Below are 24,411 nucleotides of genomic sequence, written 5' to 3' on the forward strand. Positions count from 1 at the left end.
ATCAAACTACCCACAATATTTTAAGAGTAGTTAATAATATTTTTTTTTTACAAAAATTGATTTGCACAAAATTTTTAAAAAAATAGTCAAATTAAAGCAAAAATTAACTTAGAATTAATTTTAAATAAGATTGGACAAAATTAGGTGGCTACAACATGCCCCCTTCGTACAACTTTGTAGTTGTAGGATTAGAAAGTGGATGAAGGCGTAGCCACTATTTTGTTGAAATAAAATACTTCAAACATATTAATAGTGTCAAGAGTTAAAGATAAATAAGCACTTCTTGGCAAGGCAAAGACTCTAGAGGCCAAGGATAAACAAGTGTCATCACATCAAAAATAAAACGCTAGGATCTAGGATAAACAAGCACCACATGACAAAATAAAACGTTGGAGGCTAGAGATAAATAACTGTCATCACAACAAAAATAAAAAAATTGGGGATCAGGGATAAATAAGCACCTTCGTAGCAAAAGTGTCAAAGGCTAGGGATAAACAAGTGTCATCACAACTAAAATTAAAATGATAAATGTTATTCATGAATGCATGTATATGCTTACTAAGAGATGCTTATTTTAATAGTTTTTTTTTTAATCATTCACTATATTCTTTTCAAAGGAAGAAAATGAGTCAAAGCATACAAAATAGTTGGTTTACTTTTCCACAAAAACTCGCAATTAGGTATCATGAACTTCAGTTGTAATCTGGCTGCTAATTTGCCTTGAAAATCTCATTGGAGTGATTATTTACCAAATAAAACACCATCTCTAGTCCTTGAGACCCATGGTAATAAGTTGGTTGATAAAAGACAATGATCTTATAACTTAGATCTTGATCTTAAAATTCTTCCTCAAACTTTAAACTCTTCGTAAGGAAAGAACTTTAAAGACTTTTATAGTCTCTCTAAAGAGAGAATTTTCTTCGAAACTGGTTCTCTTCTGCAAGTGACGATGACAAATGTCTTATGCTTTGCAATATAGTATTACTTAGATGGATGCTACTTGGACTTCAATAGAGAAAGCTAGTTTCACCTTATATATTAAATAAGAGGGACTACCCCAAATGGTCTTTGATAAAAATAGGAAAACTCCTACTAATTCCATTTTACAAGCAACATCGATGATTATCCAAATATCCTGCAAACAGTCACTTCCAAATTAAAGATTATGACTCGCTAGCTGAACAATCCTCTTGTTCTCTATTTCAAACAACATATTTTAATTCTTTTCCTCATGATTAAGAGATGAAAATTTGAAATCAAACCTTCATGTTGGTTTCATTTCTAAAGTCTTCATTAATATCATTTTTTTTTCTTAATGACTAAAAAGAAGATAAAAACATATTTGAAAAAAAAATGGAAGCCAACAATCCATTTTATTGTAGAAAAAATAGGACATGTGTCCTTATAAAGATGTCATCCAAATTCAACAAGAAAGATGTCATCCAAATTCAACAAAACATTAAAAGGTACCCGTGTTACAAAGGTCTTGTCTTGGTCTTGAGAATAGCCAATAGAAAATAATCTCTTATTTCTCTAGCAATCTTAGGTAGTTCTTTATTTTCGATTGTGATGCTCCAAATTTTGCAAGCATGGAGAAACCAACTCATCAAATGGAATTGCACTAGTAAAGATGATAGTGACAAGTGCTTCGTTGTCATTTATTTGCTTCATTTATTTGACTTTTCCTCTTCATAGTTCATTTGTTTAAATGATGGTAGTGACACATGGCTGATAATGCTTTATCTCGAGCTAATCTAACGCACTTCATCTTTTCTTTTAGTGGGATCATGCTTTTAATGTGCCAACTTCTACTTCTGCCTCATTTATAATCTTTTCTCTTTTGAACTTCACTTTCAAGTCTTTCTCTTATTGCCACAATGTAAGAGGCATTTTGTCGTAGTATGGAGCATTCATAATGCTTATAAAACACTGGTGACATTTCCTTACTCAGTCAATGGAGATTGCCTCTAATCGACTATTTTTTACGTCTTTAAGCATATTCCTTGAAAGTGGTTAATGCTTCCTTTTTTATACATTGAAATTTTAATTGGTATGAGGTCAAATTAATAATGTCTTTGTATTGTTTCAAGACTTGTGCAATTACGAGATATCCAATTACATCTACCAATGAACAAAATTATGATATCTACGTGGAGTTGAGATACAATTCCAGAGATGATAGAAATGCCAGTAGTATTCCAAAGGACGTTGATTGAATCTTTTAATTTTATGCAATCTCTTGATTATATGGTCTCTTATTTATGAAATTTGTTTATATCCCAGTTGCGCCATGTGTACCCACCAATTAACATCTCTAATAAAGTTTTGATGCAACATAAATATTGGAAAATCCGAATTTACATTTATTTTCCCTTTACTATTAATGGCAGGTAGATTCCAAGAAAAATTCAAATTCTACGTTTACAAAACATGGCTTTTCGTCTTTTTACTCATCAATCAAATATTTCCTTGAACATTTTGTTAAATGAAACATATAGGAAAACAAGTGTAACGTGTAAAATGATCACAAAGTGGAAATAAATTCCATCCCAAGAGAAGGCATGTAGTTGAATATTCCAACATAACTCATTTAGTTTAGCAATACTCACCAATTCCAAACTCCACATCTTAAAAGGGAAAAAAGAACATCAAATAGATAAAATGCAACGCCAATGAAGCTCCACTATGTGTCTTATATCAATTCAATTAATTCGACAGTAATACAACGCCATCGCTATTCAGCTTCCTTTCCCACCTTGTAAAAATTTGACAAATCGTCATATTTTTTTATTAAAATCCATCATGAATTTTGATCCCTAGTTTGCAAAGAAGAATTTTGTAAGTCAATGGTGATAAGTTTCGTATGAAAAACACAAACATCAGCGGCATAACATGTAAAAGAACGAAAATAAAATAAATAGGAAACATAGACAAATAAAAACTAAACATACCCTTTTTAAAGCTGGAAACATATGAATAATTTATTACCTTTTTGTGGGAAGCAAGGCATGATCGGGTACGTTATGTTATCCAGTGGAAGAAGCAGAAAAGGATTTGAGATTTTACTTCTCCTTTACATTATGTAAGAACACTTGAGGAGGCTCTTCTCTGTTGTATAAAATGTGAGATGGGAACATAAAATTAACACAAGTAAATAAAAAGGACAAAGCAGGTAAGAAACCAAAAAGGAAGTAAATATAAGGTTTGCGAGAGTATAAAAAGAATCTAAAGTTAACATAGATTCTAAGAGAAGGACAAGGAAAAAGGAACTCTTCGAATGCATATAAATGGGGAACTTACTAATATTGTGGGAGTGATACTTACTTAGATCTCACTATACGCATTTAAATTATTTTTAATGTGGACCACATATCATTTTTAAAAGATGCTGATGTGGCAAGCAATCAATAGAAGAATTATGCATATTACAAGAATACTTGAAATTTCTTGGCATATGCATAGGTACCAAGCTCTCTTTGATAACTGTTTTATCTTTTATTTTATGTTTTTGAAACTTAAATTTAGAGAATACCACTCATATCTTCCTTTATTTCTTTGTTTTGATCTCTACATTGTTAAAAAAAAAATTCAAAATCTAAGGAATAAATTTTAAAAATTGATTCTATCTTTTGAATTTAGGTTAAGAATTTAAACATGTTATTGGAAAGGCGAAACTTTATGGACAAATGAAAAATAAAATTGAATCTGAGGACCAAACAAGGGATCAACGAAACCTAACAACATAGAAACTAAATACAAACTTTAAACCAAAAATTGTTAGTTTTGGAAAGCTAAAGACCAAATTTCAGGCAACAAAAGTATATATTGCTCTTAAGTGCAAGCAGAAAAATGCTTTAGTGCAAACATAACAAGCAATGAAGATTGCAAAGAAACAATGAATACGAGAAGAAAGATTATAAATTTCTAATTGAACCTTTCATTAGCTTCTTGGTACGTACAACTTGAAGCAACAGCCAAAAGTTCCCCTCCGCAGTTGTAAGATAAAGAAGCCACACTATTTGGAAATCTAGGTAACTAAAACAAAATGAATGAGGGTCAGCTCAGCAACTAAGTTCGCCATAGGAACTACCAAAGGTCAGGCCAATAGCAACTAGCAATTGTCAGGCCAATTGACACATTGATATGGAAATCAAACGGCAAACTGCAAAATGCATATGCATTCAATCAACAACAGTCAGAGCATTGCACCTCGATTTTGGTTAAATTTGATAGAAAGATTGTATCCCACAAACTAATATGGTCCTTCCAACATACTTTATATTGAAAAGAAGAAGACAAGATATATGTGGAAAATCCTGGTACAAGGAGAAAAAACCATGATAAAACTCCCTCTTATTATTTTCTAATAATCAAAAGAGTACAAGAGGGCAGAAAATATATAGGCTATAATAAGCTAGAACAAAAAAAAGATAAGACTAGGGTACAATAAATTATACAAATACCCTTGGGGCTATAAACACTCCACTGGCCCATAATTTCCAACACTTTGTATGCTTTCTAAAAGATTACCCATCGTAAAATGTGATGATTATGAAGTCTATCTCAATGTCTTGATCATGAAAGGTCTTGGTATCCAAAATATCTATCAGAACCACAACCATATCATGAGAAGAGCAGATTTCTTGGTACCCAAAATATCGATCCTCAAACCACTCTCCTAGGTTTCAACAACCCTCTAATTTACTAAATGCTACCTATTTCCTTCCTCAGTTTATTCGCAAAAAATCTCTTATGACCTTTCCAGCTTTTATTTATTTAATTTTTGGTCAAGGTTTTTAATCACGGGGGACAAGAGGGATAATCAATCAAAGAAGTGGAGAAAAAACTTGCTGAGCAGAATACATGAAATCGCCACATCCATTCCCTTCTCCAAGGATTTGTAGAATTTCACTGAGAGTTAAAGATGTTTAAGGTTTACTATACTTCGCACACGGTGTTTCTACTACAATGTGTCCAGTCTTGTTTTCATATTTATATTAGCAGCCATTCACAAAAATCTGTCGTAAGAATAGAATTAGGAAGATAATTAGAGCTCAAAGGGGCATATTACATTAGCCAGGGAAATTGTTGTGGTAATTTGCAACGAATAGAGTGGATAAGAAAGAATGAAAGTAAACATTGGTTCAGCTGGTTTAGGCTTGAATGGACTTAAGAAGGGAGAGTTCATCCAAGTACCTCGAGTCGGTGACTTTATATTTCTTTTATATTTAATACTATTCTAGTTGTTTGAATTCTATTTCAATCACACTGCTCTATATACTGAAATGACAGAACCTTTTAATGCATTCAACCAAAAGATACAAACATGAAATTTTGCTACTAATACAGGTTGTTGAAGAGGAAGAGTTTGCATGTTCCATATGTGACCCTTGGTTGGACTTGGAATAATTGATGACTGCAGCCTGACGGCCCTCACCATACCTAAGGCCTAAGGGCATTTATTGAGGAATCCTCCTTGTTTATTGCTAACATCAAGGAAGTTGAGACCAACCATTTTAAAGATGAATGTTCAATAGGATAGCAGAAACTTATAACTACCTTACTCACTAAGATGAAGTTTCTAGTGCATCAAAACTAAACTTAAAATACTTATTCTCAACCGTGCATTTCAGGGTCATCAATCTATATGCCATATTGAAAATGAGCATACAATATCAGAATTAAAAACCCCTTTAACAATGAGATAATGTACTAAATCGAGCAGATGATACCTCAAGTATTCTTGTCTTTCTTTGGAAATCCCATATGCTGACAAAGCCTGCATTATCACCCGTAGCAAAGGCACCATGATGTCTAAATGAAAATATAATATTAGAATGATGTGAAAAAAGATTTTGCCCTGCTGAACAGTAAAGAAATTATAGTGCATACATTGGATTAAACACAATATCATTCACCGACTCCAAATGGTTTTTTGCGGCTTTTGACTTCGGGTGACACCTAAAAATATATCTGCTTCAAAGAATAAAAGGAATCACATGTCGTGTGTAAGAATAGTCACCCCAAAAATTATTGCACAAGCCAAATAATGATCGAGGAAAATTCTGAATATCTTTCTTTGCCACTTGAAAAATAATACAGAAAAGAGTCGAAAGAAGAAGACAAATCAAATGCCAAGTTTATCATGAAAACTTGAAAAGTAAAGGTAAGCTATGCTTCTAGAGAACTTAAGCATCATGCAAAAAAATTTAATTGTTTGCAGTGTAAGAGAGATCACGAAGTACAACTATTCTGCAGCCAAATAAAGAACTTGGATTTTGTTAAGGTTAAGCTTAAATGAAACAGGCACGAACTAGATAATAAAATTGGCATCCAAAAATATACAAAAGATGACACGATCCTAATTGGAATGTGATAGATACTTATGTAATGAAGAGTTAAAGTGCCAATATCACCGTACAGCCACTCAACTCAGCCAATTCAAGAGGGTTGTATCTCTCTCCAAAATCGCTCTACAAACTCCAAAATTGCTATACAAAATTGCAATGGGTCGAGAATTTTGAGATAACACTGCAAGTAGACCAACCCCCGAAGCATCAGTTTCAATAGTGAACGACAATGAGAAGTCTGGGAGAGCCAAAACGGGGATGAATATCATTGCTTGCTTTAACTGCTCAAATGCTTCAATGGCTCTTTCATCCCATTTAAACCCGTTTTTTCTGTAATAGCTTGATAGGGGGTGCGGCAATATCCCCTAATCTTTTACAAACCTTCTGTAGTAGCCTACGAGACCCAAAAATCCCCTCAACTTGATATGTCTTTTGGTTGTGGCCAATTGACCATCGCTTTCACTTTTTCACCATCAGCCTCTACTCCTTTATTAGATATCCAAAGGCCCAAGTACTGAATTCGGGAGTGCCCAATGACATTTCTTCTCATTGGCAAACAACTTGTTGTCCTTTAAAATATTAAATACCACTCCCAAGTGTCTTTCATGTTCAGTAATGTCTGTGCTATAGACTAGGATATTGTAAAAAAAAATCAGTACAAAACGCCTTAGGAAAGGTTTGAGGACATGGTTCATCAGTGACTAGAAGGTGGCCGGTGCATTAGTTAATCCGAAGGGCATAACCATGAATTCGTAGTGTCTTTCGTGGGTGGGAAAAGTTTTCTTCTCAATATCCTCCTCCCTTATTCTAATTTGGTGATACCCAAAGTGTAAATCCAACTTAGAAAAAATTGCCACACCATGTAGCTCATCGGCAAAGGTTACCTGATTTAGTTTGCGATAGTCTACACAGAAACATCACCCCCATCTCTTTTCTTAACCAGTAACAAGGCTTGAACAAAGGATTTCATTGGGTCTGATGATCCTGCTTGCAACATTTTAGTTACTAGTCTTTCAATCTCTTCCTTCGGGATGTGTCCATACTTGTACGGCCTGACATTGATGGGTTTGTCCATCCAACGTCAGTATCCTATGGTCTACTTCCCTTTAAGGAGGTAACTTCTTTGGCATCTCAAAACCTCTCCATATCACTATAGCAATTCCCGAATCATGGGTAATTCATACTCCTCCCCTTTCTCTTCACCATCACTTCCATCTTGGTTTCCTTCTTCAATCTCCATGTTCTGAAATTCCAGTAAGAATCCTTGGTCTTCCACCTCCCAAGTCTTGTTTATAGATTTCAATGAGCATTCTGTCTTTGCCAATGATGGGTCCCCTTTTAGAATGACTTGAGAGTTTTCGGCCATGAAAGTCATAGTCATCGACGTCCCATGAACGCCCATCAAAGTCATAGTCCTCCATCAAAAACTTGAAAGTGTCCTTGAAACTAGGCCAATGTTCGATAAGGAATTCCGTTGTGAAACCATCCAGGCCTGGGGCTCTGTTTCTGCCAAGAGCTTTTACAGCCATATAAATTTCCTCCACTGAAAACTGAGAGATGAGGACTGCATTCTGAGTTGGAGTAACATAAGGTCATTCATTGATAAGAGGGATGAATCTAACACTCGGGATATTTTTATAAAGGTTCTCAAAGAAACCCAACAAATTCTTTCTATATCTCGAGAAGAACTTGTAACCACCTCATTTTCATCCTTCAATTCTGATATAAGGTTTTTTCTTTTCTTTGCATTCAGAAAACGGTGAAAAAACCGGCATTTTCATCCCCAAATGACAGCCAATTGAGCTTGCTTTTCTAAATGAGGTTGCGCTCTTCAATTTGGTAAATACTGAGGATTTCTGCTTGTAAAGCTGATCTGAAGCACAACTCTTCCTCATTTAGACCAACCAATTCTGCTGTAGCATCACAGATTTCCAACTCAGATAGTAAGGATTTTTCTTTTTCTTTTAACTTGGCCTGCATAGAGAAGTGCCAAGCTTTAACTGCCACCTTAACCTTTCTCCATTGTTCATGTAAGATGAAACCAGCCCAGCCATGATGAGTGAAATTGCAGACTGTAGCTTCTATTAACTGATTACATTCATCGGACAGCAACCAATTGTTGCAAAATCGAAAGGGGAGAGGGACCCCAAATGATTGCACCAGCCTCCAACAATATAGGGAAATGATCTGAGAACATGCAAGCTTTGCGGGAAACACAGGAATTTTCAAGAAGGTCATCCCAATTCTTGTTTATGAACCTGTCTTGCAAAGATCTGGAAGGGGAGCCACCTTTCCTAGACCAAGTGAACCTCCCGTTTTGTAACGGGATTTCTGTGAGGTTGGCCGGATCAATAAATTTGTTAAATAGAGACATACTTCTAGTACTTCTGCCAAGAGGAAATCTTTCATGAGCCCATCTAGTGATATTAAAGTCTCCACTCCATACACCATGCCACAGCCGAACAAATTGAAAGGGAGAGCAATTCAGGCCAAATCAACTTTCTTTCTCTATACCCGCAAGGCCCGAACGCATTAGTAATCCAAAATTTCTGCTTGCATAACGAGAGGCATTTTATTGTTAAGGAAAAACGCCCTTTGATTACCTCAATAACCGAAATCGAGCTGCTGTCCCACATAGTCAGAATTCCCCAGACGAGCCAACTGATTCCACAAAATCCCAACCAATATCTCTAGAGCTCCATAGTGATTTTCTAAAAATAGCATTGAGATCTTCCATTTTCGATTCTTGAAATCATGACAATGTCCGGATTGCAATTTTTTATGATTTTTTTAGGGCTGCTCGCTTAGAGATGTCTTTTAGGCCCCTTGTGTTCGAAGAAACTATCTTCATGAGGTTGAGTGAGAGAAAATAATACTAGGCTGTCTCCTTAAACCAGAATAATACCACAATCATTGACTAAAGACAGCAGATCCTTAGGCAATTCTGAGGGGGCTTTGATAGGAGGGATGACGGCTTCATCAAATAGAGCAGTAAGGTCTGCCGCCCCTTCAATCTCTGCATTAATCTTGTCATCAAAAGCACTAAGGATACCCACTGCCTCTTCATAGTGCAAAACTTCCCTTTATTCTTTCCTTTATTGTTTGTAGTTTTGCTTACTGTTATCTACTCTTTGTTTTGAGTAATCTTCTGAAGATTGTTTTCCCTCTCTATTTTGATATATATATAAAAAACATTACAGAGTACTATCTCTGTTTTTCTATAGAATTGTTGGGATTTTCTGAGTGGCAGGTAACGGAGTTCTAACAGTTGCACATATAAAAATTCAAATAATGATCAGGGAAAAAAAACAGGGATAACACATCAAAGAGGAGTCCACAATATCTAGAAAATACTTCCAAACAAACTCCAAGTTCTGTATTCACATACATAACTGAATGCAATTGAACCAGATGCCAGAATATTGCTGTAGTACTCCAGAAGGATAAGATACAGCTTTTAAGCTATATACTAACTTGAGCTCGTTTAATATATTATTAAAGTAATTAGCATCAAATCCAAAAGTAGGCAAAGCAAAAGAATCTGAGTTCTGTGTGCTATGATAAAAACCTAATGTCATCTGTTTGGTCCAGACAAGCAATATCCAGAGCTACACGTCCATCTACTGATCCAACTGCAACTCCTGCAACAGTAGTAACTAAAGGAGGTCAATACAGTTCAAACAAAGATTGTCCTAATGTTATATAGTTTTAACAAAAAGTAAATATTATTTGAAAAAATAAAGGAAAGAAACAGGGGCATCCTCGGCCAAAAATTATCAGAAAGAAACTGTAAATACATTTATCTGAAAGAAGTGATCTGGCCCCATAATCCATGTTTTCAAATATCATTAACACAAAAAGGATCAGTGATATATTTGTAGCATGCCAAGTAACATAACCTGCCTTCCCTATAAGGAACTGAGCTAACACAGGCTACTGGAACTTTCATGTAAGAATCTTTCAGTTGAATTGATTTCTCTAGGTTCCGTAAGTCCAATAAATATACACATGCTCCAGAAGCCACAATTAAATTAAATCCAGACAGAGACATGGATACCACATCTGAACCCATATTTCTCACAAATGATGGAGACTTTTTGTTACGTGTGTCCCACAACTGTATCTTCCCATCCAACCCTGCTGTTACTATTTGGCCTACAAAAATAAAGTAGATTGTGTTGTTCAATAACAAAGTTGCAAAAGATAAAAAAAAAATTCTAACCAACGCAGATTATACATACCCAACCATTAAGAAAATAAAGACACTTTTCATTAAGAATTTTTTTTTAAAAAAAGACAGAAGATCATAGATGTAAATACCAAATGCAAAAAACAAAAACCATTAATATCAAAAAAATAATAATGACCGAACTAATTAGGAAGGATGAAGGCTATCCCAGCTGCAATAGGTATCTTGAATGGAGTAACCAGCAAATTTCTTAGATAGGAACACCCCGAAGAAGATTTCAAATGGGCCAATTCCAATCTGACAAGACTGGAACAAGACCCAATAAATAAAGATCCTACATGACCATTTACAAGCCTTTGTAAATAAAGATCCTATATGATTGTTACATCAGGGCTATAAGCCCATAACAATCTTTTCAAATAAAAGAAGACAATAAGTTGTATGAAAGTCAATTAACTTGGTTACTTCCACGAGAGTAGACACTACTATCGTCTTCAAAATGTGTAACACCCTGAGTTTAAAAGGGGTACATGAATGAATTGACATGGTATCTGAAAAGACCCGTGTTGGCGTGTGAGGACAACTTTCGTTCGTATGAGCCTTTAAGACAAGAACTACTTGATCAGATCGAAAGGAATGCAAGGGAATGTTGAGGTCGTCAGTCTCTGAATTCGAACTTTGAATCCTGGGGTTAGGACGTTACAGATGATATCAAATCAAAACCTCTCCTAGTAAGATGTGTTCAAGAACAAACTAAACGAAAATGGGTGGGCACGTAATGTCCCGAGTTTAGAAGGGGGACATGAATGAACCAATATCACATTTGAACGAGGGAGATTTTGAAGACATGAAAGTACGATTAAGAAAGACTTAAAAGAATTGAAAATTACTACCTATACCAATAAGGTGCACCTTCATTTTCAACAACTCAAGTATAGGAACTCCAAAGTTAAGCGTAGTTAGCACGAAACAATTTTATGTTGGGTGATCTCCTGAGAATTTTCCTAGGATGCATGTGAGTGAGAGCAAAGCATGCTAAAAGAATCTGTGTTGGTTTGTGGAAACAACTTACACTTTAATAAGCCTGTTAGAATTTATGTATATGGAAAAAATATTTATGGAAAACTTACCATAAATATTTCTTTTCCTTTTCTTCTTTGCTCTTTACATTCTATTTAAGCCCCTCATTTGTATAATTGTATTTATCAGAAAAATAATAAAACTAAAAACATCTAGGTTTTTCTCCCGGTTCTCGGGTTTCCCCGTAAATCTTGGTTTCGTGTTTATTACTTTTAATAAAGCCTTTAAGACAAGCATAAATGACCATGCTAGGTCAAAGGGGACACATGGGAATGCCAAGGCTGTCAATTGCCGAATCCAGATTCTGAATCTTAGGCATGGGACGTTACAAAATATTTGGGATTTTTTTATGTTGTAGATCTGTTTCTGTAGAACTTGTATGCAAAAATAATCTGGCAAAATCTACCGGCACCAATACAGCAAAAAAGAAAGGAAACAACTTAAAAGAAACCACTAGGGTCATCAAAAGAAAGAGAAAATATGGCAAGCAAACCAAGGTTTCAATGTATGTCCTGCAGTAACCACCGTATTAGAAAAACTGTACTCTGTGATTTCATGATAAAGAAAACGAAATATCGAATAATGATACTTAAATCTGCATCTGCACTCCAGTGTAGAATTTGCTAACTCTTAATATTGCCCAATGAGGTTCAACGAGTTCCAAAGGAAAATATAATCCAGTAATTAAATTGCATGCTAAAGGCAAAGTAAACATTTTTCAATAATTTACCAAAAAGAAACAGTTGTCTACAAACCACTAAGTTATATCAAGTGATAAGAGCTTACACGTTTGATCAGAATATCTAATATGGGTTACACTATCACCGTGCTTTCCAACAGTCTCAAATATCCCTGATTGCAATTCGTACCTAGAAAAGTTTTACTGAAAGCCATTAGCACCTGTGCTCAAAGTATCCAACCATCACACAATGCTGCTAACATACAACATAAGTTTTTTTTTAGCCAAACAGAAAGGTAAATTAACAGACAGGCAATGGAATAGCACTGAAATTAATTTTTTTAGAAATTAAAATAAAGTAAAGGCACCTAAAAGACTAATTATTTTTCTATATTTGATATAGACTAAAAATATAACATCTTTTTTAATATCAAACAAAAATATGTATATACAGTATTCCAGATAGAGAAAGCGTCCTGTTAGAAAATGAACCAAACCAGAATTTGACCAGAGACTGTGGATTGAGACAAAAAGAGGAAAAAGAAACTGCTGAATTTACGATTTGCGCGCAGCAAATACTAATAGAAAAGAATTTAAATTCAAAACAAAGATTTGCCTAAACATCTTACTCACATTTAAATTCAAAGATTTGCCTAAACATCTTACTAACATTTAAATTCAAAGATTTGCCTTGTCCCATCTAAATAAATGGCCAGCTAAACAGCTAATACTATATTAACCTTACCCCACAAGAATAACTTATGAATTTTTTCCCCTCTTTTTAATTGATTCATCTGCAAAATTGCTTAAAAATAAGTCATCCGAATATCATAAACTACACAAACAAGCATTGTGATACTAAGCCAGTGGAATTTAACAATACAAATTCAGAAATAAAAGTTCCAAACCTTCTTATGCAGCCATCAGAAGCAGCGCTCAAAGCTAATGATTCATTCTGGAAGCAACAATCCAGTAGCGCAGCTTCAGATGCAACTTCAAGTCTCAGTGTACAATTATCAGCATCATACAAGCGAAGAATCTGTCTCAAAAGAAACAAAACCCTAGAAATTCAATAAGAATGAACAAAAGCAAGTTTTCAATAAATGTCCAGCATCAAAATGAATACTAACAGAGTCCCAGGAAGAAACTAGGAGATTATTAGAAAGAGGCGCAAATTGAAGTCTAGAAACGGCATCTTGGATTGGAATTTGAAAATCCAGCAAAACCCTGTTGGATTCCATACCCAGGGATGGAACTTCCACTATCAAATCAAAAGAGGCGGGAATCGAAGAAATGTAAGCACCGAAACGATCAAAGTTTTACTGATAATATATACAAATGTTTAATATTGAAACATCAAGTGGATCCGTGGCGCAATGGTAGCGCGTCTGACTCCAGATCAGAAGGTTGCGTGTTCGATTCACGTCGGGTTCAATATCAATCATTTTTTTCTCTTTTTTTTTCTTTTGTAATTTTCTTTCTTTTTTCTTTTGTAATTAATCATCTTTTCTTCTCTTTTTTCTTTTGTAATTTCTTTTTTATATTTCAAGTTTATGCTTCTTATTAATCATCTTTTCTTTTCTTTTTCTTTTGTAATTAATCATCTTTTTTTTTGTTTTGTAATCTTTTTTCAAACGATTATTTGATTTAAAATTATATACTAAATATACAAAATTTATTTATTTATTTACAGTTATTTGTGTACTAAATATAAAAAATCTTTAAAAAAACATTATTTAGATTTAGGTAGTTAAATTTAAACAACCGTGTATAAAAATAGTCAAATCTAAATGATCACGTATTAAAAAATTTTAAAAAATTATTTTAGATTTGAACGATCATTTAGTCAAATTAAACGATCATGTACAGGTTGTAGCGTTTAAACAATTTATATCGAGATACTACGGTTATAACCATGTACATTTTAAAGTTCTTTCTATTTATGGTTTAGTTAATTGAATGTTGTAATAACTTCTTCATTTCCTTTGTAGTTATCAGTGTTTGTTAAACTATTAGTTTCATCTTGTAAACAGTCATTTGCTTACTTCCTTCATTTCATAATATTGTCTTAAGCATTGTTTCCTTTATTGATTCATTTGCATATTGACATAAAAATGTTGGGACTATTGCACCACTTTCTTAATTCATTCGTTTTGGTTGCAATAAAAAAATCATGTTTACAAGTAGTTTGTGTAGATATTTTAAAAAATATATACATAAAAGCATTTTTTAGGGTTCATACTAAGTTGGAGTGGTTAAAAAAAAAAAAAGTCTAAAACTTGAGAAAATAAATTTGTTTTCATATCATATCATTTATTTGAACCCAACAATTCAAATTATTGGAAACGTAGTATTTGAAAATTTCATACAATTTTTTGTTTATTTTGTCACGAAATTTAGGTGGAATAATAATTTTTTAAAAAATAAAATAAGATTTTTTTAATCAATAAACCCGTCAAAATAGGTCTAAGACGCACATTAGGTTAGTGTAATAAAAAAAAATTTATAACGTAAACATTCTATTAGATGCACATTACAACGATATACATTGTAGAAATGTGTAGCTCGTTCCTTATTATAACGTATAGGAAAATACGTTTATAAGTTCTCACATACACACAATCGGTTTTTGACAAATTTATGTTTCATAATGTATTGAAGGGAACCACAAAATGACCCACCGAACCACATTGTCAATCTATATGTTAACGAGAATTTGTAGTGAACTAGTTTTTTCCAATTTAATTCAGCTTAAAAAGTTTATTTCAATGCTCTAACAGATTTACGTGTTATGTGTGCACGACAAAAGAAAAAAAAACGGGTTGCAACATAATGATTTATAAAACAAATATTTCGCTAATCATGGGGGTAAATAAGAAAAATATTACAAAACTTATTATAAAAAAAATATATGGTTTATTATAATTACATATATTAATATTGTTTATTTTTTAAAATTTATATGATTTATTATAAATACATATATTAATATTGTTTATTTTATTAAAAAAAAAAAGAATCATCACAAATCCATTAACGGAATTCTCCCCTCAAACGCATATTATTATAATACTACATTCATAACATTTCTCCCAAACACATGTTATAATAACACTACAATTATAACTCTTCCTCCAAACACATATTATCATAACACTAATATAACCTTTAATATTGGTGATATGTGCTTTGTTCTATCACCTTTAATATAACCTTCTTTTTTTTAAAGTTATACGTGTCGTGTTGTCTTCGTATAATGTTGTTGGAAGGAGTTTACTAGAAGACAAACCACATGATTCCCAAATGTGTTGAGTCGTCGATCATAACAGAGACATTACTATGTTTAATTTCATTACAATACTTTTTTGTTAGAGAGAAATTGTATATAGTTAATAAATTTACTGAAAATGCAATATGTGGTATTATATTATTAGCAAGATACATAAATGCATCAATTGCACTAAGATATGGTACTTATGGACCAAAAAGTTATTTATTATCATCTCAAGGTCGAAATATATCTTTCTTCACATCTAGTGATCAATGCCCTTTGCATTAGAATTTTCAATAGATGTGTTTTATCCATATAAAATCTATTCAAAGTTTTTTTTCTGTATAAGTTGATTGATGAACAAATATCTCATCTACTAGATGTTCAATTTGTAAACCAAGGCAAAATTTTGTTTTTCAAGGTATTTCATTTCAAATTTTTTTCTTAAGATACTCTATTTCCTTTTAAAGCTCTTCGGAAGTTTCAATTAATTTTTAAATCATCAACATACATAATTATGATTGCAAATCTCGATTGTGATTTTTTATAAAAATGCATAGACATATTGGTGGATTCTTTTGATATCTTTCTTTTAACAAATATTCACTCAGACAATTGTATCACATTAGTGCGGATCATTTCAATTGATATGATGATCTCTGTAACTTTATTAAATATAGTTTCTAGGAACTTGATTTATATGTTTTAGGTATCTTAAATCCTTCTGGGACTTTCATATAAATATCATTATCAAGAGATCCATATAAATATGTTATGACTACATCTATAAGATGTATGTCCAGATTTTCATACACAGCCATACCGATTAAAAATCTTAATGTGATTGCATCCACCACCAGATAATATGTCTCCTTATAATCAATACTAGGTCTTTATGAAAAACCTTGTGCAACTAACCTTGCTTTATATCTTTATGATCTCATTATCTTCATTTTTTTTTCTCACAAATAACATCTATATCCTACAGGTTTGACACTTTCTGGTGTTTGGACTATTGATCCAAAAACTTGACATTTTGGAAATGAATTTAATTCTACCTAAATTGCTTCTTTCCACAAAGACCAATATTTTCTCCATCGACATTTTTCAACAGATTTTGGTTCAGAATCTTCACTTTCTAATATAATATCAAGAGCAACATTATATGCAAAAATGTTGTTAACAATTACATTAGTTCGTTTCCATCTTTTTCTTGTCATGACATAGTTTATCGAGATTTCACTATTATCCTTAGTTGTTTTATTTTCTTCGACATTTTGTCAAAAGTCAAAATTTGAATTTCTTCTAGAACGTGCATATCTTTAATCGAGTTATTGACTGAATTTCTTTTTTAAGAATTTTTAACTTTGGAACCTACTTGTCTATCACACTTCTGACGTGTTCCAAATTCATTAATGACAACATGTTGGATTGCCATATCAATCTTTGATAGGATATTTGCAATTACTATATGTTATTTAGTTATTTTCTTTGCATCTACAAATGCATTAAGTAACTGATTTATTATATTTTGCAAATAAATTATTTTCTGAACCTCAAGTTCACATTGAAATATGCATTAAGTAACTGATTTATTATATTTTGCAAATAAATTAATTTCTGAACCTCACGTTCACGTTAAAATGTACGATGATTTATATGAGAAAATAACACACATAATTTCATTGGAGAGAGAAAAATAAATGAAAACAACTGTATTTTGATAATTAATTTTAAAAAAAGTGCAATTATTGATATAATTTTTCCGATTTTCATATTTGTTTTGTTTGAAACAAAAAAAAACATGATTTGGGATGCTGTAGAAACTTTATAACGAGAGGGTGAGGGTGAGGGTGAAGGGTGAGACTTGAGAGTGGTTTTCCATTAGGAGAGTTAAGGATGGGAGAGGTGGTGAGTAACAAGAAGGTTACTTTAAAGAACTTCGTCACCGGATTTCCAAAGGAATCGGATTTTGAAGTAACCACTTCCACCATTAGCTTGAAGCTTCCTGAACGTTCCAAGAAAGGAGTTTTAGTGAAGAATTTGTATTTATCCTGTGATCCATACATGCGAGTTCTAATGACCAAAGCCGATCTTTACTTTCCCATTGATTCCTACACTCCTTCCGAGGTCGATATTATCTCCTCCTTCTAACTAAACTTTATTGTCTTCTTCTTCTTCTTCTTTAGTAACATTCACTTTTTTCCCCTTCCATTTTATACTTATAACTTGGATTAACAGTTTATAATTTAATAACTTGGTCTTTTGAGTAGGACGAAGTTAGAACTTAAGTTGTATTTTAGTTTAGCTGTTTAATTTTTTAATTAAGTTATTTTGCAACAAGAAAATAGATCAGGATGTGTTTGAACTTAGAAAAAAATCATGACAAATAATGACAAAATTACTGAAAAATACAGCAAAATTTTATGTCAATAGACTCCTATATCATGTATAATTTTTATGAACTCCTCATGTAAATAGTGTAAGATTTATGAGAGAGATCCTTTAAGAGGACATGATTTGAGTTATAATTAAAAAAATATAGAAAACGAATGAGGGGAAAGAAAAGGGAGATCATTCGTTTAGTTCAATAAATGGAAATGAATGAATAAGAGAGAGACATTATTGCATATACAGGTGATATGTGGGTATGGAGTGGGAAAGGTATTGGAATCAAGAGATCCAAATTTGAAAGAAGGAGATTTTGTTTGGGGAATAACTGGTTGGGAAGAATACAGTGTGATTGAAGACCCACACCAGCTCTTCAGAATCAACCATCATCATGATGTCCCACTTTCTTATTACACTGGAATCCTTGGTAATATTTTTCTCTTCCTTTCCATATATCAACATATATAAATCAAATCAACATTATTATATTATATTCATGGCTTTACAAAAAAAAAGTTGATTCATGTTCAGGGATGCCTGGTGTGACAGCATATTTTGGATTCTATGATGTGTGCTGTCCAAAAGAAGGTGAATATGTATTTGTTTCAGCTGCTTCTGGTGCCGTTGGTCAGCTTGTTGGCCAATTTGCTAAATCTCTCGGTTGCTATGTTGTTGGCAGTGCTGGTTCTCAACAAAAGGTCTCTTCACTCCCACCTTTTTCTCTTCGAATATTACAAATTTCATCCCTGTATATGATTACGAAAAACTTACATCAATTTAATCCCTTAGTCTCAGACATATCTCTTTTTGTTAATATTATTACTTACGTAAGTACGTATGAGCAGATTGATCTCCTAAAAAATAAGTTTGGATTTGATGATGCTTTCAACTACAAAGAAGAATCCGACTTGAATGCAACATTGAAAAGGTAACAACTTTATAGTGTAAATTCCATGTTTATTACCATAACTCAATTTTAGTTTTGTAAATGCATCGATTTATTTTTCAGATTACGGCCATTTTGGAGATAATAAGTTTTTGAGAAATTGTGTTATAGATTTAATGTAAATTAATAGTTTTATTGTTTTTATTAACTAAAAAGTTGAAATATATATATGTAAAAGAAAATAGATTTTAGTGGTAGAAGTTAGAAGCAAAAAGTTAAAAGTAGAAGGAAGAAAGGTATCCGAAACGTTTAATTCGTTTCCTGGGGTGTCTCCACCCAACGATAATAGATTTAGTGGTAGGATTCCTTTCACCACCGCCGGGCCCTCTTTCCTACTATTTTCTCATATTCTTTTAAACGTTTCTTTTCTTTTTCTCATTGCAACCAAAAATGCTATTCATCTTATTTATATTTTGTAGTTTGGAAATCAATTAATTCTTTTTTATATAATTATGTATTTAAATTTTAATATATTTGTGCTCTCAACTTTCAAAATTGAATGGTTCAAAATAATAATAACAACAGTAAAATTAATATTTAGTTTCAAGTATTTAAAGTATTGATAATTTCAAGATAACATATAATTAATTTTAAAAATATTTTTGAAAAAATATTTAAAATGTGTGTATTTTGTTATGAAATTAATTTATAATATTTAATAGTCTTTTGTAGTAGTTTAATCTATGTATAAAACATTATTAGTATTGGACAAACCAAACACATTTTTGCATATAAACATTTATAAATAGGTCAAACCAAATGTGTAAGGATTTAGATTTTAAACTCATTCTACAAAAAAAAAAAGTTTTTTTAAAAATGTATTCTTAAAAAAACATTTTTTTTGAAAGCAATCTAAAGGAACTATTAGACACCTCGTTTAAATTATATTTCAAATTATCCATGGATAAAGTTCTATGTGTATACTTTTAGAAAATTTGATTTCACCAAATGGATGATTATATAATTTATGAATAAACAACTTTCAAATAAGTCTTAATGAAAATAAGATTGGTAAGTTTTTCGATATTTAATCAATAAAATTATAAGTATGACACGTATCAATATCATAAAGGATTTAAATTGATACATTGATACCATTATTAGTTGTGATAATTTAATATGTTATGGTGTAGTTTTCTTTCTTTTCTGTTTTCGTGTGAACGTTCGAGGATCAAAATTGAATAGAAGCATTTTTAAATATAGCATAATAGATGAAAATGTTTACAAAAAGAAAAAATATAGTAAAACTTCATATTATATCACTCATAAATATTGATAGATATCAATAGACTTCTATTATTGTTGATTAGTGCATTGGTAAACATTGATAGATACTGATAGACACTAATAGATATTGATAAACACTTCTAGAAGTTTATCAACATCAATTAATATAGAGTTTTGTCATTTACGATAATTTTTTTTAATTCAAATTAATTTCTATTTTAATAAATAGGGATTGGGTTATATAGAAAAATAATCATCTTTAAAATAAGATTATTGGAGTTAATTCAAGAATAAGATGAACTACGACCATGGTTCCCAAAATTTATACAACCCAATATCAAAAACAGTTTAGTAAACATATTTTTTCAACTTCTTTTAATAATTTGCATACTTCTTGGGTAGGAAAGTTAAATTTTAAACCAAATTAAAAAGAGAAACAAAATAGTTATCAAATCTACTATATTTATGGAGAAAGTTTTTGTATATAATATTGGTTGGAACAGATACTTCCCAAAAGGCATTGATATATACTTCGAAAATGTTGGAGGGAAAATGCTTGATGCAGTTCTAGGGAACATGAGAGAACATGGAAGAATTGGAGTTTGTGGAATGATATCACAATACAATCTTGAGAAGCCAGAAGGAGTACACAACTTATTAAACATTATTTTGCGACGGGTTCGTGTCCAAGGCTTTGAGGTTTTTGATTACTACCATCGCTATTCTGAGTTTTTGGATTCTGTTTTGCCTCTCATTCAAGCCCGAAAGCTTACTTTACGTCGAGGACATGGCTGAAGGCCTCGATGCCGGTCCTGCCGCACTCATTGGCCTCTTTTCTGGCCACAATGTTGGGAAGCAAGTTGTTGCTGTGGCAGCTCAATCATCAGTGTAATTTGTATTGAACCCATCACTGCAAAACTTGGTTTTTGATCATGTTTGATGTGTACTCTCATTTTCGTGAGCTTTATTTTGTTTGAAGAAGGTTGTCTTTCAAATCCATCTCAACCTCATTAGAGGAGCTGAGCTAAAATGTGTGTTTTTATTATTGAGTTTTTACTCAAATATTAGCTTTCGGATGTCTTTTGTATATATGTTTGGAATAAAATAAAAAGAATTATATATTGTGGTCATCATAATGTATATTTCCACGTTGTGTCCTTCAGAATTTATCAACATAATTTATGAACATAATGTTAGCTTAGCTTATAAAATCAATTAGAGAAGTTAGCTTATATGGATTTCTAAAGGTCGTAAACAACTAGAGAAGTAAGCTGGGGTTTTTTCTTAGATCAAAGCGGAAAGAAAAAGGCATTGTCCGCTTAAACTTCGCTGACTTCGACTAATTCCAACATAGCCTTTTCTTCTTGTTAACCTCACTCCAAAAGATCACCTTATGACTTCTTGTATTTGATTGATTATGAAATTACTCGATGAAGAAACAATTCCCAATCACCAAAGGGTTCTTAAAGTAAAAAAACTACAAAATCATTAAAAAGAAAAGCAATGGGCGCTTTCAAATGTAGCATTGACAAGTAAATACAACATCTGAATATAGCATAATCTGAACAAATTAAATATTGTGATATTAAGCCAGTGGAATTTAACATTAAAAATGTTGATATGCAAGTTTTAAACCTACTTATGCAGCCATTAGAAGCAGCTTTGAAAGTTAATGATTCATCCTGGAAGAAACAATCTAGCAGCGCAGCTCCAGATGAAGCTTCACGTCTTAGAGTAGACTTATCAACTTCGTACAAACCAAGAATCTATCCCAAAAGAAACAAAATAATCCTTTAACTTCAATAAGAATGAACAGAAAAAAGGGCATAAGTTTGCAATAAATAAACATCCAACATCAAGACGAACCCTTACAGAAATTAGGAGATTTTTCGAATGGGGGTAAATTGAAGTCTAGAAACGGCATCTTGGATTGGAATTTGAAAATCCAGCAAAACCCTGTTGGATTCCATGCCCAGGGATGGAGCTTCGACCATCAAATCAAATTAAAATAGGCGGGAACCGAAGTCTTGTAAGAAAATTTGAGTACCGAAACGATCAAAGATATAATGATTATATCTTTAGTTTTATATTATCTAACATATCAAGTGGATCCGTGGCGCAATGGTAGCGCGTCTGACTCCAGATCAGAAGGTTGCGTGTTCGATTCACGTCGGGTTCAAATCTCACTTTTTTTTTCCATTGTATTCCGGAAGTAAGACGCTAACTGCATACGATACCGGAGTCTTGAAAAGATGACGTTTGTATTACTTTTTCTTTATCTTTGCCCTTTTTATTTTTTCTTCTTCTTAATTTAGAGTTACATTTATATTGATTTTAAGAATACAGTAGAAATTGTATATGAAAATTAAAAGGACAAATGATGATATCTATTTGTAGATAGTGATATTTCATACATACAATATAAATCACCCAAATGCAAAAGAATATATCGCTTCATTTCATTATATGACCATTTTGACTCAAACAACTGTAATGAGACAAAGAAGATAGTTATCCGATCAAATATATATCACTACAAGAAATTGAGAGTTTTTCGATCGCATCGGTAGAAGACGCTGTTTCCCGACACCACGTGGATCACGTTGGGGGAAGGTCTTTCCTCCGACGCATGAATATGAGCGTCATAATTTTCCTGCCCTTCCTCTGACGTGGTGCTCGATACGTCAGGCAATGGTCCCTATTCTCGACAGACACCATGTCGCATCGGAAGATGGTGGACAATTAAATGTATCGTTGGACCTTCCTCCAACGTGGTGACAAGTGCATCAGACAATGGACCACTATTCCCGACGTCTACAGTGTCGCGTCGGAGGAAAGGCGGATAATTAATGAGTATCATTTGGTTTTCCTCTGACGATGTGTCAGTCATGTCGAAAATAGGTCAGGGATTCTCGACATGTCACTTATGGCGTCGAGAATAGGTTTGGGATTCCGAATGTGTCACTAAATGTGTTGGAAATACCTAACTATTTCTGACGTTTTCGATGTGCGTCGAGAATTCTCCGTCTTTTTAATCCATTCTTTACCGAGTGGAAACAAAAAAGAGAAAGAAAAGAGAAAGAAAAGAGAGAGAAAAGAAAAAGAAAATAAAGATCGAGGGGGAGAGGGAGAGGGAGATCGTGAAGTCATCGTCGTTGCCACTTCCATCATCATTGCATATCGATATACCTTTTTTGATGCGGTTTTTGTTTTATTTACCTAACAAATTAGGATTTTGAATTAGTTTTTATTTTAGGAATTGGATTTTGAATTATGTTTTAGTTTTTTTGAAATTTATGAATTGGGTGTTGCATATTTTTATTGAACTTTATGAATTGGGTGTTGCATAATTTTATTGGAATTTTTGAATTGGGTGTTGTATATTTTTATTTTAGAAATTGGATTGTGTGAATTGGACGTTTGATTAATGTAAATAATTGTTAATCTAATTGTAAGTTTGTTAATGTATATATGAATTAATAAATAATGTATAAATAAATAAATGTACAAATATTTATGGTAAGTTTGTTAATTTATAAGGTTAGTTTGTTAATATATAAATATTTATTGTAAGTTTGTTAATGTACAAGGTTAACTTGTTCTAGATTGAGTGTTTGATTAATGTAAATAGAACAAATGTATGAATAAAATAGAGTGTTTTATGAAATTCAAATGTATGAATTATGTTTTGGTTCTGCCAGTAGATATAGTATTTGGTTAGTTTGTTTGTTCTGGCAATCCTGTAGTTATGGTAGCATTTCGCAGTTTGAACTTAGCTTTCAAATAAAAGAGAGGAATGATTTTCCATAACTTATTTCAGGAAGTAATTAAATTTAGGGTTTGATATGGATCAATAATATATAGGACTAATGATTAGACAGTTTCATGTTTTAGGTATTTAACGACAGATAAGAGTTGAATGAAACTTAGGAAATAAGTTATTGGTGGAGTATAAGGATGGTGTATCTTAATTTTTAGAGATTGTCAAGTTGCACGTCGATGCTTACGGACGAATAAGGTGTCTATGTAAGAGATGTATGAACTCAAACTGGTATTCATTAGAAGGTGTAGAGCGACATCTATTGACCATCAGAATATCCCCTCCTATACAAAATGGTTGTATCATGGAGATATAGTGAACTTACATAGAGTTGTTGAAAGGTTTGATGGAAGAACTAGTAGTAACCCTTTTGATGAAGGAACTAGTAGTAACCCTATTGATGAAGGAACTAGTAGTAACTCTTTTGATGAATAAGATGGAATGTTTAATATGCTTAA

The 24,411-nt window shown here is 32.5% G+C and overlaps 1 protein-coding gene, 1 long non-coding RNA gene, 2 other non-coding genes and 1 pseudogene across 5 annotated transcripts; 3 read left to right on the forward strand and 2 right to left on the reverse strand.

The window, feature by feature from the left end:
- Window positions 1-2,509: 2,509 nt before the first annotated feature.
- Window positions 2,510-13,583, reverse strand: LOC101216492 (mitotic checkpoint protein BUB3.3). Of its 2 annotated transcripts, XM_031884994.1 has the most exons (10): window positions 13,429-13,582; window positions 13,207-13,337; window positions 12,406-12,488; window positions 10,254-10,505; window positions 9,919-9,991; window positions 5,893-5,973; window positions 5,733-5,814; window positions 3,935-4,035; window positions 2,989-3,108; window positions 2,510-2,816 (listed from the first exon to the last, which is right to left on the reverse strand). In XM_031884994.1, the coding sequence occupies exons 1-9, from the start codon at window positions 13,537-13,539 to the stop codon at window positions 3,063-3,065; spliced, it is 960 nt and encodes a 319-aa protein (XP_031740854.1). In that variant the 5' UTR covers window positions 13,540-13,582; the 3' UTR covers window positions 2,510-2,816; window positions 2,989-3,062. The 2 variants fall into 2 exon arrangements, with proteins under 2 accessions (XP_031740854.1, XP_031740855.1); XM_031884995.1 differs by lacking the exons at window positions 2,510-2,816; window positions 2,989-3,108 and adding an exon at window positions 4,210-4,316 and having other exon boundaries at window positions 13,429-13,583.
- Window positions 13,584-13,660: 77 nt separating this feature from the next.
- TRNAW-CCA lies at window positions 13,661-13,732 on the forward strand. The gene has a single exon. It is a non-coding gene; the product is annotated as a tRNA-Trp (tRNA).
- A 3,643-nt stretch (window positions 13,733-17,375) lies between these two features.
- Window positions 17,376-21,281, forward strand: LOC101204855 (annotated as a pseudogene).
- A 315-nt stretch (window positions 21,282-21,596) lies between these two features.
- Window positions 21,597-22,156, reverse strand: LOC116404060. Its single transcript, XR_004216987.1, has 2 exons — window positions 22,006-22,156; window positions 21,597-21,899 (listed from the first exon to the last, which is right to left on the reverse strand). It is a non-coding gene; the product is annotated as an uncharacterized LOC116404060 (long non-coding RNA).
- An 84-nt stretch (window positions 22,157-22,240) lies between these two features.
- On the forward strand, window positions 22,241-22,312 carry TRNAW-CCA. Its single transcript has one exon. It is a non-coding gene; the product is annotated as a tRNA-Trp (tRNA).
- Window positions 22,313-24,411: the final 2,099 nt, after the last annotated feature.

The sequence above is a fragment of the Cucumis sativus genome, chromosome 5, assembly GCF_000004075.3.
Source record: "Cucumis sativus cultivar 9930 chromosome 5, Cucumber_9930_V3, whole genome shotgun sequence".
Lineage (NCBI taxonomy): Eukaryota > Viridiplantae > Streptophyta > Magnoliopsida > Cucurbitales > Cucurbitaceae > Cucumis > Cucumis sativus.

Coding starts and splice junctions, on each gene's coding strand:
- LOC101216492 (XM_031884994.1), bottom strand. CDS start 13,539: ATGGAATCCAACAGGGTTTTGCTGGATTTTCAAATTCCAATCCAAGAT. Junction 10,506..12,405: donor TAGATATTCTGATCAAACGT/GTAAGCTCTTAT, acceptor TTATTTTTGTAG/GCCAAATAGTAACAGCAGGG. Junction 4,036..5,732: donor GAAAGACAAGAATACTTGAG/GTATCATCTGCT, acceptor ATTTTGTTTTAG/TTACCTAGATTTCCAAATAG.